Source organism: Cnephaeus nilssonii (genome assembly GCF_951640355.1).
Source record: "Cnephaeus nilssonii genome assembly, chromosome: X".
In the NCBI taxonomy this organism is placed as follows: Eukaryota; Metazoa; Chordata; class Mammalia; order Chiroptera; family Vespertilionidae; genus Cnephaeus; species Cnephaeus nilssonii.
Window position 1 is genome coordinate 38410935 of NC_137071.1, and position 13510 is coordinate 38424444.

Consider the following 13510-nt stretch of genomic DNA (forward strand, 5'->3'; position numbering starts at 1 on the left):
TATCTGTTGATGTAAATGGTGCGTTAAAATTCCCTTCTATGATTGGATTACTGTCGTCCTCTCCCTTTGTTGGATGCATAAATGTTTACAAGGGTCATATCCTCTTGTTGGATTGATCCCTTTATCATTATGTAATGTCCATTTTGTCTCTTATCATGGCCTTTGTTTTAAAGTCTATTATGTTTAATGTAAGTATTGCTATCCAAACTTTTAAAGAAATTTCTGGTAACAGCTCTATTGAAATATAATTCATGTATCAACAATCCACCATTTAGTAGTGTATAGTTTAGTGTATATTCACAAGATTGTGCAACCAGAACTGCTATCCAATTCCAGAACCCTATAAAAAAATAGCATACCTATTAGTAGTTACTTTCCACTCCTCCTCCCTCCTTCCAAACCCTAATAACCACTAATATTTCTGTCCTTATGAATTTTCATATTATGGACATTTCATATAAATGGAATCATACAATATGTCTCCTTTTATATCAGGTTCAATGTAGATACAAAATGCTGTGTGGTTCATTTAACATAGTAATTTAAACGTTCATTCATGTTGTAGCATGTACCTGTCTGTACTTTTTTACTTTTTATGCCTGAATAATATCCCATTGTGTAGATACTAAGCACAGTGCCCTCTAAATTATGGGCATCCATTAAATGGTGACCCTTTCCTTCTTTATTTGTAAAATTGTCACTGAGATCCCACACAGCGGGTCTCTAGTTCTCAGATGGGAAATGTTGAGGTCAAAGAAGTTTGATAAATTGCTTAAGAATGCACTGCTTATAAATAAAATATTTGGGATTTGAACCCAGGAACAACTGGTTCCTGGGTTAGTGTTATTTCCCTGTATTTTGTCACATAGAAACCACTGAAGTGCACATGATCCTAGACCACCTTATGGGGAATTCTTGTTTAGGGATGGTCATTATTCCCTAGCCACAGCAGAAAATAATGTAGAAAAAAGGGGGTTTCTGCCTAGTCTCCAGGAAGGACCTGAGTCTTTTACAATCATTAAATAGACTCAATGGCAGGTGAAAACAAAGCCTGAGAGCCCCATCAAGCTCCTAGAAAGGAAACAGGACACTCAGCTATCAGCTTTCCTTTTATGGGAGGCCCTACATGGGGCAATCCCTTTCCTATTGTACCCTTCTCCTCCCTGCTTCCCCCATTATCCTCCCTTTCCATTCTCCTTTCTTCTCCTCCTCCTCTTCCTTCTCATCATCATCAACAACCCAGGAAACCCGTCATCATTATTATAATTTTCTTTCTCATAACCTCCATTTACTGAATGCTTTTTGGGTGCTTTTCTAGGCACTTTGCATGTATTTATTTACTTAAACTTCACAACCATGCTATGAGGAGAGAACTACTACTATTTCTGCCTCACATATGAGGAAATGGAAACCCAGAAAGGTTAAGTAACTAACCTAATAGTACCTGGCCCTGAGTTAACAGCCTTTCCAGAGGTCACCTTGGATGATGTTGATCATTGTAAAAATGCTGTTGCTATTGGAAAGCTGAGGTTATTATTGTAATAAGGAACTGGACTTTAAAGCATAATTGCTAAAAGTACTTGGTCTTCCCCTATGGAGTGAGCTATCAACAGTGTAAAAGCAACTTTTAGCACAGAACATCATACAGTTCATTCCCATTGTGTCAGGAAAGTAAAGAAGGCCTCAGACTGAGTTTTTCTCATATTAGAATGCTTGGTTTCCAATGTGGCATTTATCTTAAATTGCCATGAGCCCTTGGGCAAATCAGTTCCCTCATCTGTACTAGTAAAATGTGGATTATAATAATGTATGCATTACTAACAGTATTGGGGTTATTAATGTGAGCATCAAATAAGAATGTTGAAGAAGGTGTAAAGCACTTTACCAATATGGCAACTGCACTTACTCTCCTCCTTCTCTCTCTCCTTCATCCCACTTGTCTTATTTCACTCTATTTTTGTTCTTTCTCTCCCCTTCTTTACTCTTTCTTAACCATGTCTGGCACTTAACTGTAGCACTGCACTTAGGCAGAAGGAACACAAGCTATAGGGGCAGATAAACCTGAGTCTGCTCCTGGCTTTGACCCTTCCTAGATAGTCCTCCCTTTGCCCAGAGTGAGCCTGAGCCACCTCAAAAGCAGGCTTGTGGCTAAACAAAATCTGGGGTGATAGAGTAATATCAGATAACATAAATAGTATGCATTTTGACTGCTCATCCAATCTACCTGGTGCTGGAGGCACAAGGAGAAAAAGAAAATTCATACTTATTGAGTACTTACCATGTGCCTGGCATTGCTCACAATAGCTCCAGAAGTAGGTACTATTATTTCCCCCCCTTTTCCATTTGAGGACACTAAGGCAGACAGAAGTTTTTGTCAGCTGTTGGGCTTGTGGAAAGCACTATGACAGTTTAATGTTCAGGATATTAATTAGAGAGCCCTTAGAGAAGGGAAGAGAATGAGGCAAGATTGAACTGAGGGAGCTATTGAACTGCAATGCAGTATTACTGGAAACCTCAGCCCTCACTATGAGGAGCTCTGAAGATGGAATGGCCCTTTAGAGTTATTGCCTACCTATTGTATCTCTACAGGGGACCAGGCCTTTATATTCCTGCAACAGTCACTAGATTCCTAGTGCCTGATTTCTAGTTCATAGTTATTTCAACTACACCTATTATCATGCCATCCCAAAAGGGAGAATAAAGGATTATGGACAAAAAGTAGAAGAAAAATTGTCTCTGAAACCAGACAAATCTGGGTTTAAATCCTGAAATTTCTCTTACTAGTCGTTTGTTAACTATGGACAAATTATTTAACCTCTTGAACTTTAGTTTACCTTTTAGAAAAATGTCAATAAGAATACTTAGCTTGAAAGGTGTTTTGCATATCAAATGCAATCATTTATATAAAGCATCTTGTATAGAGACCTAGCACAGAGTAAGTACTAAATAAATGGAAATTATTATAATCGCAAAATAAATTGTTGTGCAGTGGTGTGCCAGGTTTTCTAATTTGTAGGATAGAGAGAATAAGAGTGAAGAAGAGCTACCCAGAAGGGGAAAGGTCTTTACATCTTTCTGGTACTTACAGGTACTCAGCAGCATTTACTCCAATGAACTTATGTTTATTTAAAAGGTTGTGTATAGACATAACACTCTTACTTTCAAAGAGCAGAGGAATCTCTTATATTTTGAACACACAGACACTGTAGAAACTTAACACTGCAGTTGAGTAAGGAAGGAAGGAAAGAAAAATATCTCTCCTTCCCCACCAGGGACTGAGACTTAGAGATAAAAACTTTTTCAGTCAGGCAACCCCCAACCCTGTCTCTTAAGTCTGAGAGTGACTTTATTAGAGATCTGGCTTTGGTGGAGTAGAGAGTTGTAGGGCTTGGGGACCCTGGCGCCTTTTCTTTAGGGAGGGAAGGCTACCTGCATAATCCACAGGAAAGAGGGTAGCCAGCAGCTGACCTGAGTTGAGGTTGCCTTATAGAGGAAGAAAGACCCAAGAGAAGGAGGGATGAATGGAGAAGTCCCACCCACTCACATGTGTAAAGTAATTGCCACTCATTTGAATCTCACTGTCACCTCTAAGATATATAATTGAGTAGGTGCCAGAGTAATGGTTTTGAACAAAAGGCAACACAGTTGTCAGTCTGGGGCCCATCTAAGTCTATAGGAGAGCCTTAGCCCAATGACTTAGGTGGCAAGTTAGGCTGGACTTATGAAGTGGGTATAGCTCCAGTTCCCTGATTTCATTGTAGGGAACTTCTACTATAGACTTGTGAAAACTAGGGCTATGAGAGAAAGGCCTGCAGATCTCAGGATCCCCAGACACACAGCCTGGTACCTGAGAACTTTTGTATATCTAGAAGACTAGGGGTGCAGTGTGATGGTGAACTCTATAATGACAGCCAGGCCTCCAAAGTTAACATAAAAAAGAGGGCTTCTCCAAATTACCTCTGGGCCTTGAGGATGAGATGAGAGTTGGGAAGATATATGCACCAAGCCTTTTGGAAAGTCCAGCAAGAAGACTGTTGTCCCTTCAATGCCTAAGGCAAACGTACAGAGAGGGGGCACACTTTATACGAAACAAGATATGGGCCTCCCCCAACGCTCAAATTTTAGGTCCCAGCCTTCAGGCAGAAGAAACAGAGAATCACATCTGGGCCTTCTACCTTATCCTTAGCTCCAAACAAGAGCAGGGCTTGAAATGTGAGTGTAAGAGAAGGGATTATCAGACATACTGTTATTAGCACCTGAACCACATGTCTTCCTGAAAAAGAAAGCCGAAAGCAGAAAGAAATACCAGCAAAGTAAGAGAGGGATTGTGCTTCCATTACATTAAACAGGAGACTTGGTAGAGGTGGGGAAGGGTTGTTTCACATCAGGACATCATCTCTGGCCAAGGGGAGGGGTTATGAGCAGCAGAGCTCTATGTATTCTTCCTCTCTTTATTCATCCTGCTTCCGTTTTGGCTTCTTGGGGTTCCGGGACCGACTCTTGGCTTTGCACAGAGGGCATATAGGTGCATTCCGGTGAATTTGCTGATGACATGACAAACAGGCCTGGTGGGGTACACAGGAGAAAGAACATTAGTGGTCAGATTCTCCTAGGCTGTGGTTCAGCCTTTTGATTCCCAGGGTTCCAAAAACAGTTGTGATTTTTCCCAACAGGAAGGAGCAGTAATCAGTGAGTGAAACCCAAGAACAGAGATCAGTGCTGGATGTAAGGGATGTAAAGGATAAAAGGAGTGAGGGTTAAAAATGGGTACTGAGGAAAAATTGTCAAAACTCAGAAATAAGACAAAATGAGAATTGTGTATCCATTTAGATTATACTGGAGCATGGTTTAACAGGCCCACTCAAGAATCAATTTTCTTAATCAGGTATCAGTAAACATTTTCTGTAAAGGCCAAAATAGTAAATATTCTAGATTTTTCAGGTCATATACTCTTAGGTGTGACTACTCAATACTATCTGTTTTACATGAAAGAATCTACAGGCAATACATCAATAAGCATGCATGTAGACCTTAATAATAAACTTTAAAAACAAAACTTTATTTATAAAAACAAGAAACAGTTCAGACTTGGCTGTAGGCTCTAGTTTGCTAACCCCTGCTCTCTGTTCAACTATTTACTCTTTATTTTTTTTTACTATTTACTATTGATCAGTGTTCAAACTGTGACTTATGCTGATAAACTACAAAAGGTTTTTGTCTAATAGAGAAGCAGATTATTTATGTTCTGAAGAAAATATAATCACAAATGTTACAGTTTTATTGCCCTATAGAACATACACCAATTCTGTGTTTAACTTTGCAAATTTATTTCAGCATTCCTTTCCTTCCCTGACTATATAATTATCTATTCCTCACATGATCTTGGAACCAGCTTTGTAATCCTGTAGGCTTTGTCATTAAAGATACATTCTTACCATATATTTGTACCAGTCATGCTTTTAACATTTTTAAAAAAATTATAGTTCAGCAGAGCCTGCCAATCTCCTTGCATTCTAACTCCTCTGGGAATGTGAAGAAACAAAAGAAGCAGTTCCACTCCAGCATACACATCACACTCCCTTTCCTCTGTATCCCAAACAAATGCTGTTTTAGAAAGGCCCCCAAAAAGTAAAGCCAATATTCCAAGGCTGCTTAAGAATAAATCGCTTCTTCCACAGCCCCTACCTAGCTCACTCACCTTCATGGGTGGGGGCTGCTGCCTGAAGGTGGCTGTCTGCCGGGTGTCCTGCTTCCTAGCCACTTGAAGTTGTTGGGCAGCAGCGGCTGCAGCGGCCAGGGATTCAGGGATGGGAGGTTCCTGAGGCTCCGTCTGCCACTCTGCTTTCTGCTTCTCAAAGTAACTTTGGAGATGAGAGACATTAGCTGGATCATTCTGAAAATAGGAGAAGCTTGTCCCTCTTAAAGAATTCATGCCACAGACCCAAGGAGGTTGGGCTGTGGCTCACTACAGAAAGTTCCTGCACCCTCCCCATCAAAAAGTTCTTCTCCCTGGGCACCAGACCCATTGTCTACTGGGATAGGTAACTCTTGCTCCTTGCTCTGACAAACCCAGAAAATAAATAAATCCCAGGGTTAGCAAAGTCCTCAAAGGGCATTCACTTATCCTCATCTCATGTTATTTTGTAGTATTTCTATTGTGTCCTTAGGCCTTTACTGGCATACCTCTAGGAATAAGAAACTGACCACTTCCACAGGCAATCTGCTCTACCTTAAGGAAGTGTGTTTCATTCTACTAAACTGTACTCTGTCTCTCTGTAATGTGAGCCTCTGGATCTTAAGATGAAGTTCCAGACTAGTCCCTAGAGACCATGAAAGCTCAGTCTTCTGTATTTTCAAAGGTTTTGGACACCCTTCTCAACCTTGACTTGGGAAGTAACCTCTTAAGAGTCACACACACACACACACACACACACACACACACACACACAATAAACATAGCTTTGTATTGTTAAAATTGCACAAAGAATTTTAAATACCATCTAGTAATTCTAGTCTAATCATCCTTCTTTTGTTGTAACAGCCTAGCACAGGAACATGCCCAAGGTCATGCAATGAGTCAGCCACTGACAGGCCTGGGGCCAGGATTGACTTTCATACCAAGCTGTGTGTGTGTGGTTTGTGTATGTTGCAGGACAGGGGGAAGACTGCTTACTCCAAGGACAGCTTCTCCTCCTCTTCGCATAGATCAGGGAGCCTCTGCAGGCCCAGAGTCATGCGCAGGGCATCCACATGTTCCTTCAGTGGCTTATACTCATCATGCAGCCGGCGAGTAGACTCTAGTAGCTTGTTTAGGTCATTCTCAGACTGTTTGATGGTATTTTCCATCTGGAACACAGAGTAAGGTAGGAACAGAGCAAACACCCCAAGATTCTCCATGATGCTGTATAGGTGAGTAGATATAACATAGGCTCCAGAGCAAGACCAATATATGGTCAAGTCCTCAATCTGCTATGTATTCTATGTGACTCTTGTCAAGCCTCAGTTTCTTTATCTGTGTAATAGTGATAATATTAGTGCCTACTTAATATAATCTTGATGAAGATTCAATCATTGAATTTATATAAAGCTTTCAGTACAGTGGCTAACACAGAGTAAAGGCTCAATAAATGGTAGTTATTATTCAAATACAGCATTCTAGAGCTGGAATGGCCTTTAGAGCTCATTTAGTGTACCTCACCACCATTTTATAGATCAGAGAATTATCTCAAAGAGAAGGAACTTCCTCAGAGAAATACTTCTTAGGGGGAAAGCCTAGATAAAAATTCAGGGCTTCTGCCTCCCAGGCCAGTGGCCTAAAATGTGATTACCAAATCAGCAGCATCAGCATCGGCATCACCTGGAAACTCATTAGGAATGCAAATTCTCAGGCACCACCTCAGACATACAGAATCAGAAACTTTAGGGTGGAGTCCAACAATCTGCTTTAGCAGGCTCTCCAGGTGCCTGATGGATATTCAAGTTTGAGATCTACTCACCTAGATTCTCAGCCACTCTGTGGCTAATATCTTGTTTATTTCATTGGCTCTGTATTCTTGGGTTAGCTGGCAGCAGAACTGCCAACTCCTCAAGAGACCCTGGAATCATGTGATTTTGTGACACAAAAAAATTTCAAATATCTACTGTTTGAATTGCATTCAGAAAAATCAAGAAATAAGTATTACCACAGAAGTGAGTTTCCTAAGAATAGAAACTCCTTCAAATATAATTTTTTAAAGCTTCTCATTGTCATAGGCTCTGAGTTGGAAAGGACCTTATAGGTCAACACCTCCAACATCTCTCCTGGTGAAGGAATCATCAATACTGTGGCCCAGACAGGTGATGATTCAGACTCTGCTTGAGTAATTCCAAATAGTTAGAAACTTACCATGATAGCAAAGTTCATTCACCATGTTCCAAGAATATCCAAAACAGAGACTCTAATGGGGCTCTACTTTGGCAGGCTGGCAGAGGTGATTTTTTGGGCTTAGTTACAGAAGCTTTGGAGCCCTTTAGGCTAGACTCCAGAGTCAACTGCCTGCTCTACTTTTTACCAAGGCTAGCTCCTAACTCCCAGACTCCAATAATAAGCACATCAGAGCTGAATTATACTTTAGATGAATTCCTTGACTGAATTCCTCTTATAGTACAGAGAGGGAAAATAAGGACCAGGAAGAAGAAGAGACTTGTCCAGTGATATACAGTGACAGAGCCAGGTTGGATCTCAGAATTCCTGGATTTTCCCACTCCAACACAGTCCAAAGCCTACTCCCCCAAGTTGGCCACAGCCACATCTTAAGGAGAGGCTACAACACTCACTATTACCTATTTCTCAAAGAGCCCAGAGGTAGGTTTTAGGCAGCCAACCACATACCACATTGATGTCAGCATGGATCAGTCGGAGTTCCTCCACATGGGCCATCTTCTCTTGTAGCAGGAGGTCCATTTCCTGCTTGTATTCCTTCAGGTGTCTCTCTTCTGATTCCAGGGCTTCAAACTCAGCCTTCAAACGGGTCTTGATCTTCTCCATCTGCAGGGTCTTATTCCTGCAATTCCCCAAAACCAGGATACAGACCAGAAGAAGAGAGGAAAATAAGAGTTATGCTCTGAGCCAGGGCCATCTTTCTAAGTGTCCCTCTCTCTAAGCGGAGCCAAACTGAAGCCATCTCAAAAAAGTTAGGAGATTCTCTCTTTTGAGATAAAAGCTCAGTGGGTCTCAAATGGATATAATTTTGCTACTTTATGGGGCATTTTCGGAACATGGGATAGGTTTTACCTCCCACCCAAGATGCCAATCATGACTTCTTGAGAAACTCCAGAGCAGCACTGTCCAATAAATATTCTACAATGATGGAAATGTTCTGTATCTATACTTTTCAATACAGTAGCCACTAGACACATAGTTATTGAACACTTGAAATGTCGCTAGTGAAACGAAGGAACTAAATTTTGAATTTCATCTAATTTTAATTAATCAAACTTTAAATTTAAACAGCCACATGTGGTTAATGACTATCAAATTGAGCAGCACAGGTCCACTCATCAGTTCCAGAAGAACAAGGCAGAAAGAATTGTAGTTCATTTCTTTTCTTAGAAAAATAAAACGTGTTTCTGATTGTTATATTCCAATTGCATACCCTCTGACTCAGTAATCCCACACCTGGAAACTTATTCTAAGAAAATAATTCAAGGGAGCAAAAATAGTTAATATGCAGGAATGTGCTTTTTGGGCTATGGGCAAAATTGGAATTTTTAAAAAATATATTTTTATTGATTTCAGAGAGGAAGGAAGAGGAAGAAAAAGAGAGAAACATCAATGATGAGAGAGTATCATTGTTTGGCTGCCTCTTGCAGGCCCCACACTGGGGATTGAGTCCACAACCCAGATATGTGCCCTTGACCGGAATCGAACCTGGGACCCTTCAGTCCACAGGCCGATGCTTTGTCCACTGTGAAAAACTGGCTAGGGTCAAAATTGGAATATTTGCAGCAATTAAAAGGAATCATTATGAAAACTTGTGACTTGAAAAATATTGAAGATATGATACTCAATGAAAAACTATTTATGCTAAAATATATGCATATGACTAAACAAGAAAAGGAACTAGCAGGGGTACGGTTTTAAGGATCTTTAAGACTATTTGAAGGATGCCTAAATGAAAGGGCTACACTGCAGCATTATTTACAATAGCAAGATTTGGAAGCAGCCCAAGTGTCCATCAGTAGATGATTGGATAACAAAGTTATGGTACATTTACACAATGGAATACTACTCAACTGTAAAAAAAAAAAGGAAATCTTATCCTTTGGGACAGCATGGATGTACATGGAGAGCATTATGCTAAGTGAAGCAAGCCAGTCAGAGAGAGATAAGTACCATATAATTTTACTCATATGTGGAACTAATGAACAAAATGAACTAAGAAGAAGCAAAATAGAGAGAGACTCATAGAAAGTAAGTTGACAGCTGTCAGGGTCAGGGGTGGGTGGGTGGAGGGATTGAGCAAAAAAGAGAAAAACTCATGGACACAGGTAGTAGTGTTGTGATTGCTGGGGGAAGAGGGAAGTGGCAGCAGTGGGGAGGGGGAAGATGGATGAGGTATGGGGATGAGGTATGGGGATAAATTGTGATGGAAAAAGACGAGTTGGGTGGTGAAAACACAATACAGGGTACAGATGATGTGTTGTGAAATTGTGCACCTGAAAACTGTATAATTTTGTTAACCCAGTGTCACCCCAATAAATTCAATGAAAAGGGAAAAAAATAAAGTAAAAGAATGGAAGAAGTTATACTATGAAAACATTAATCAAAGGAAACCAGGAATGGATAGATTAATATCAAAGTAAGTTGACTTTAGAGCAAAGAAAAATTACTAAGTGATCTTTAATGGGGGAGCAGCAGTGGCTAGAAGTGTAGCCACACCATCACACAGACTGGGCTTGGACACCACCCCATACCCATGCAGTGAACAGCAAACCAGTGGGACCTTACAAGGGACACGCACTGCTGGCACCTAGACCCTGCAGTGACTCGCACACCACCCCTGCTGTAGACTCCAGGACCCCGTAGTGACTCACACACCACCCCCGCTGCTGACTCTGGGACCAAGCAGTGAGTTGCATGCCAGCAGAATATTGGAGGCGACCCTCACCATGAGAGCCGGGACTCTGAAGTGAGTCACACACTAGCAGGACCTTGCAAGCAACCCTACTGTGGCTCCGGGACCACACAGTGAGTCCCATGTCAGTGGGCTCTGGGACCTCACAGCTAGTTGCACCCCAGAGGGACTGTGGAGCCCCCACCAACCCAGACTGTCTGCAGCTGACACTTGTGGGACCAGATCTGTGGGGGAAGGGAGTACAACTCAGAACAAAGACAGTAGAGGTGTGAGACTCAAGGCAGACCCAGCCTCTGGGCTAAGGAGTCCCTGACCACTGTACTATTAGAGGCTTCAACCTCTCAGACCTGAATATGGTTGCCCAGGGCCAGAAAGGGACAGGGATTCACATTGACCTGTACCACAGAGGCTCCCAGGGGGTCCAGGATAGATACACCAAGGGACCAGATTCAACAACATCAGGGCAAAATCCAGTGAGGCCCAACATTACTGGCAGCAAGTTGGAGGGGATATCCTTCCCACAAACATGACATCAACAATGAAGTGGAACAGGAAAACACACCTACCACATTCCCTGAAAGGTAAACAGCACCTACCCTGGCTAAAGCTCTATCAGAAACAGACTTTTGAGTGATTAAGATTGACAGCTAGCTGACAGGCAAAGGCAGGCAGAGGCAAAGTGGGGGGGGAGCCAGGGTAAATATGCTGAACCAGTCCTGAGCCCCATGTGGCTAACAAGTCTACTTTAGAGGGCAGATTGATCCCTCCTGTTTTCGGCCAAGGCCTGTGGAGACAGACACAAGTGGTGTATTGCTGGATATGTGGATCACCTGAAGCAAAAAGCAGCACATCCACAACAGCTTCTACAATATGGTTGGGGGTGAGCCACATAGTTAGACAACCTGTGAGGAGACTCCATACACAAACAGGACAATAACATTAAAGACCCAACTACATCAGGAGAACCCAAATAACTCAAATAGGGGGCTTTCTTAGAACACCCAGCTCAGGAGATCAGAGAGACTGTACTACTGGGTCCCAAAAAACACAGACTACATAGGACCACCCCCAAAAAACCTGGGTAGGTTAACAGGTTGATCTAAGATATAGAAACAAATACAAAGGGACAGCAAAAATGGGGAAGCAAGGAATTTGTCCCATTAAGAATTCACTGCAGCAGTCGTGTGTCACTGCAGGTTGCCCAGGACCAAACCAGAGAGGGTCGGACATGCATTTCCACCATTTGTCCACCATCCAGAACTGAAATATCATTGCTGACATGTGCACATAAGGAACTGTTTGACATTGAAACTGGGTCGCAAAAGAACTGTTGGCCCAGAAAGAAACTCACTACAGACTGATTCATTTGCCTTTCAGCATAACCATTATTGCTTGTCTCATTTTTGGTTCTTATAAGTGTATTTCTAGTAGCACATGATCTCACTCATCTAAGGGAAATGATGAACAACATGGACTGATGAACAAGAACAGACCCAGAAACAAGGAGGAATGGATCAGACTGTCAGGCCTCAGGGGAGGGTGGGGATATAGGGGAGAGATCAACCAAAGGACTTGTGTGCAAGAATATGAGCCTAACCAGTGGTTAAGGACAACAGGGGGGTGGGGGCATGCATGGGAAGGGGTGTGGGATGGTAATGGGGGGATGAGGACAAATATGTGATACCTTAATCAATAAATAAATGGTAATGGGGGGATGAGGACAAATATGTGATACCTTAATCAAAAAATAAATAAAAATAAAATAAAATATTAAAAAAAAGAGAATTCACTGTAATGGTTATAAGAATGCTCAAACATCTGACAGAGAATTAAAAGCAACTCAATGAGAATTATAAGAAGCTGAATAATAAATACACCAACATGGATAGGAATCAAGAGGAAATGAAGAATGATAGAGCTGCAATAAAGAACACCCTGGAAGGTTCCAACAGTAGACTAGAAGAAGCTGAGGATGAATCAGCCAGATCGAAGACAAGGTAGTAAAAAACACCCAATTAGAGCAGAAATTGGGAAAAAAAAATTAAACAGAAGGAGGAGAGTTTAAGGGAGCTTGGAGATAACGTGAAACGAAGCAACATCCACATAATAGGGGTGCAAGAAGGAGAGGAAGCTGAGCAAGGAAAAGAAAACCTGTTTGAAGAAATAATGACAGAAAACTTCCCTAACTTGGGAAGAAAAAAGTCACACAAGTCCAGGAAGCACAGAGAGTCTCAAACAAGATAAATCCCCAAAGACCCACACCAAGATACATCATAATTAAAATGGCAAACATTAAAGACAAAGAAAGAATCTTAAAGGGAGAGAGAGAGAGAGAGAGAGAGAGAGAGAGAGAGAGAGAGAGAGAGAGAGAGAAAGTTACCTACAAGGGATCTTTCATTAGACTATCAGCTGATTTCACAACAGAAACACATCAGGCCAGAAGGGAGTGGCAGGAAGTATACAAATAATTAAAAGCAAGGGGCTGAATCTCAGACTACTCTATCCAGCAAAGCTATCATTCAAAATTGAAGGTGAAATCAGAAGCTACACAAGAAATAAAGGCTAAAGGAGTTTATTACCACCAAACCAGAATTTCAAGAAATACTAAAGGGGCTGTTGTAAGAAGAAAAAATAGAGAGGTAGAAACATGGGCATAAAGAAAAAAGAATGGCAACAAACAGGGACTTAACAATAATAACCTTAAACATAAATGGATTAAATGCTCCAATCAAAAGACATAGGGTAGCTGAATGGATAAGAAAACATGACCCATATATATGGTGTATACAAGAGACTCACCTTAGAACAAAGGACGTACACAGAATGAAAGTGAAGGGATGAGAAAAAAAATATTTCAGGCAAGTGGAAATGAAAAAAAAAAAGCTGGGGTAGCA

The 13510-nt window shown here is 41.3% G+C and overlaps 1 protein-coding gene across 2 annotated transcripts in view; it reads right to left on the minus strand.

Annotated features, from left to right (window-relative positions):
* Positions 1-2994: 2994 nt before the first annotated feature.
* The window catches only part of ZC4H2 (zinc finger C4H2-type containing), a 101674-nt gene continuing 91158 nt past the window's right edge, over positions 2995-13510 (minus strand). Inside the window, exons 2-5 of one of the 2 annotated variants that reach the window (XM_079765878.1) lie at positions 8372-8543; positions 6674-6846; positions 5699-5861; positions 2996-4565 (exon numbers count right to left, since the gene is read on the minus strand). In XM_079765878.1, coding sequence (XP_079622004.1) covers positions 4452-4565; positions 5699-5861; positions 6674-6846; positions 8372-8543 — 622 coding nt within the window. In that variant the 3' untranslated portion in view covers positions 2996-4451. Of the gene's footprint in view, positions 4566-5698; positions 5862-6673; positions 6847-8371; positions 8544-13510 lie in introns of both variants that reach the window. The other variant, XM_079765879.1, reaches the window with a different exon arrangement.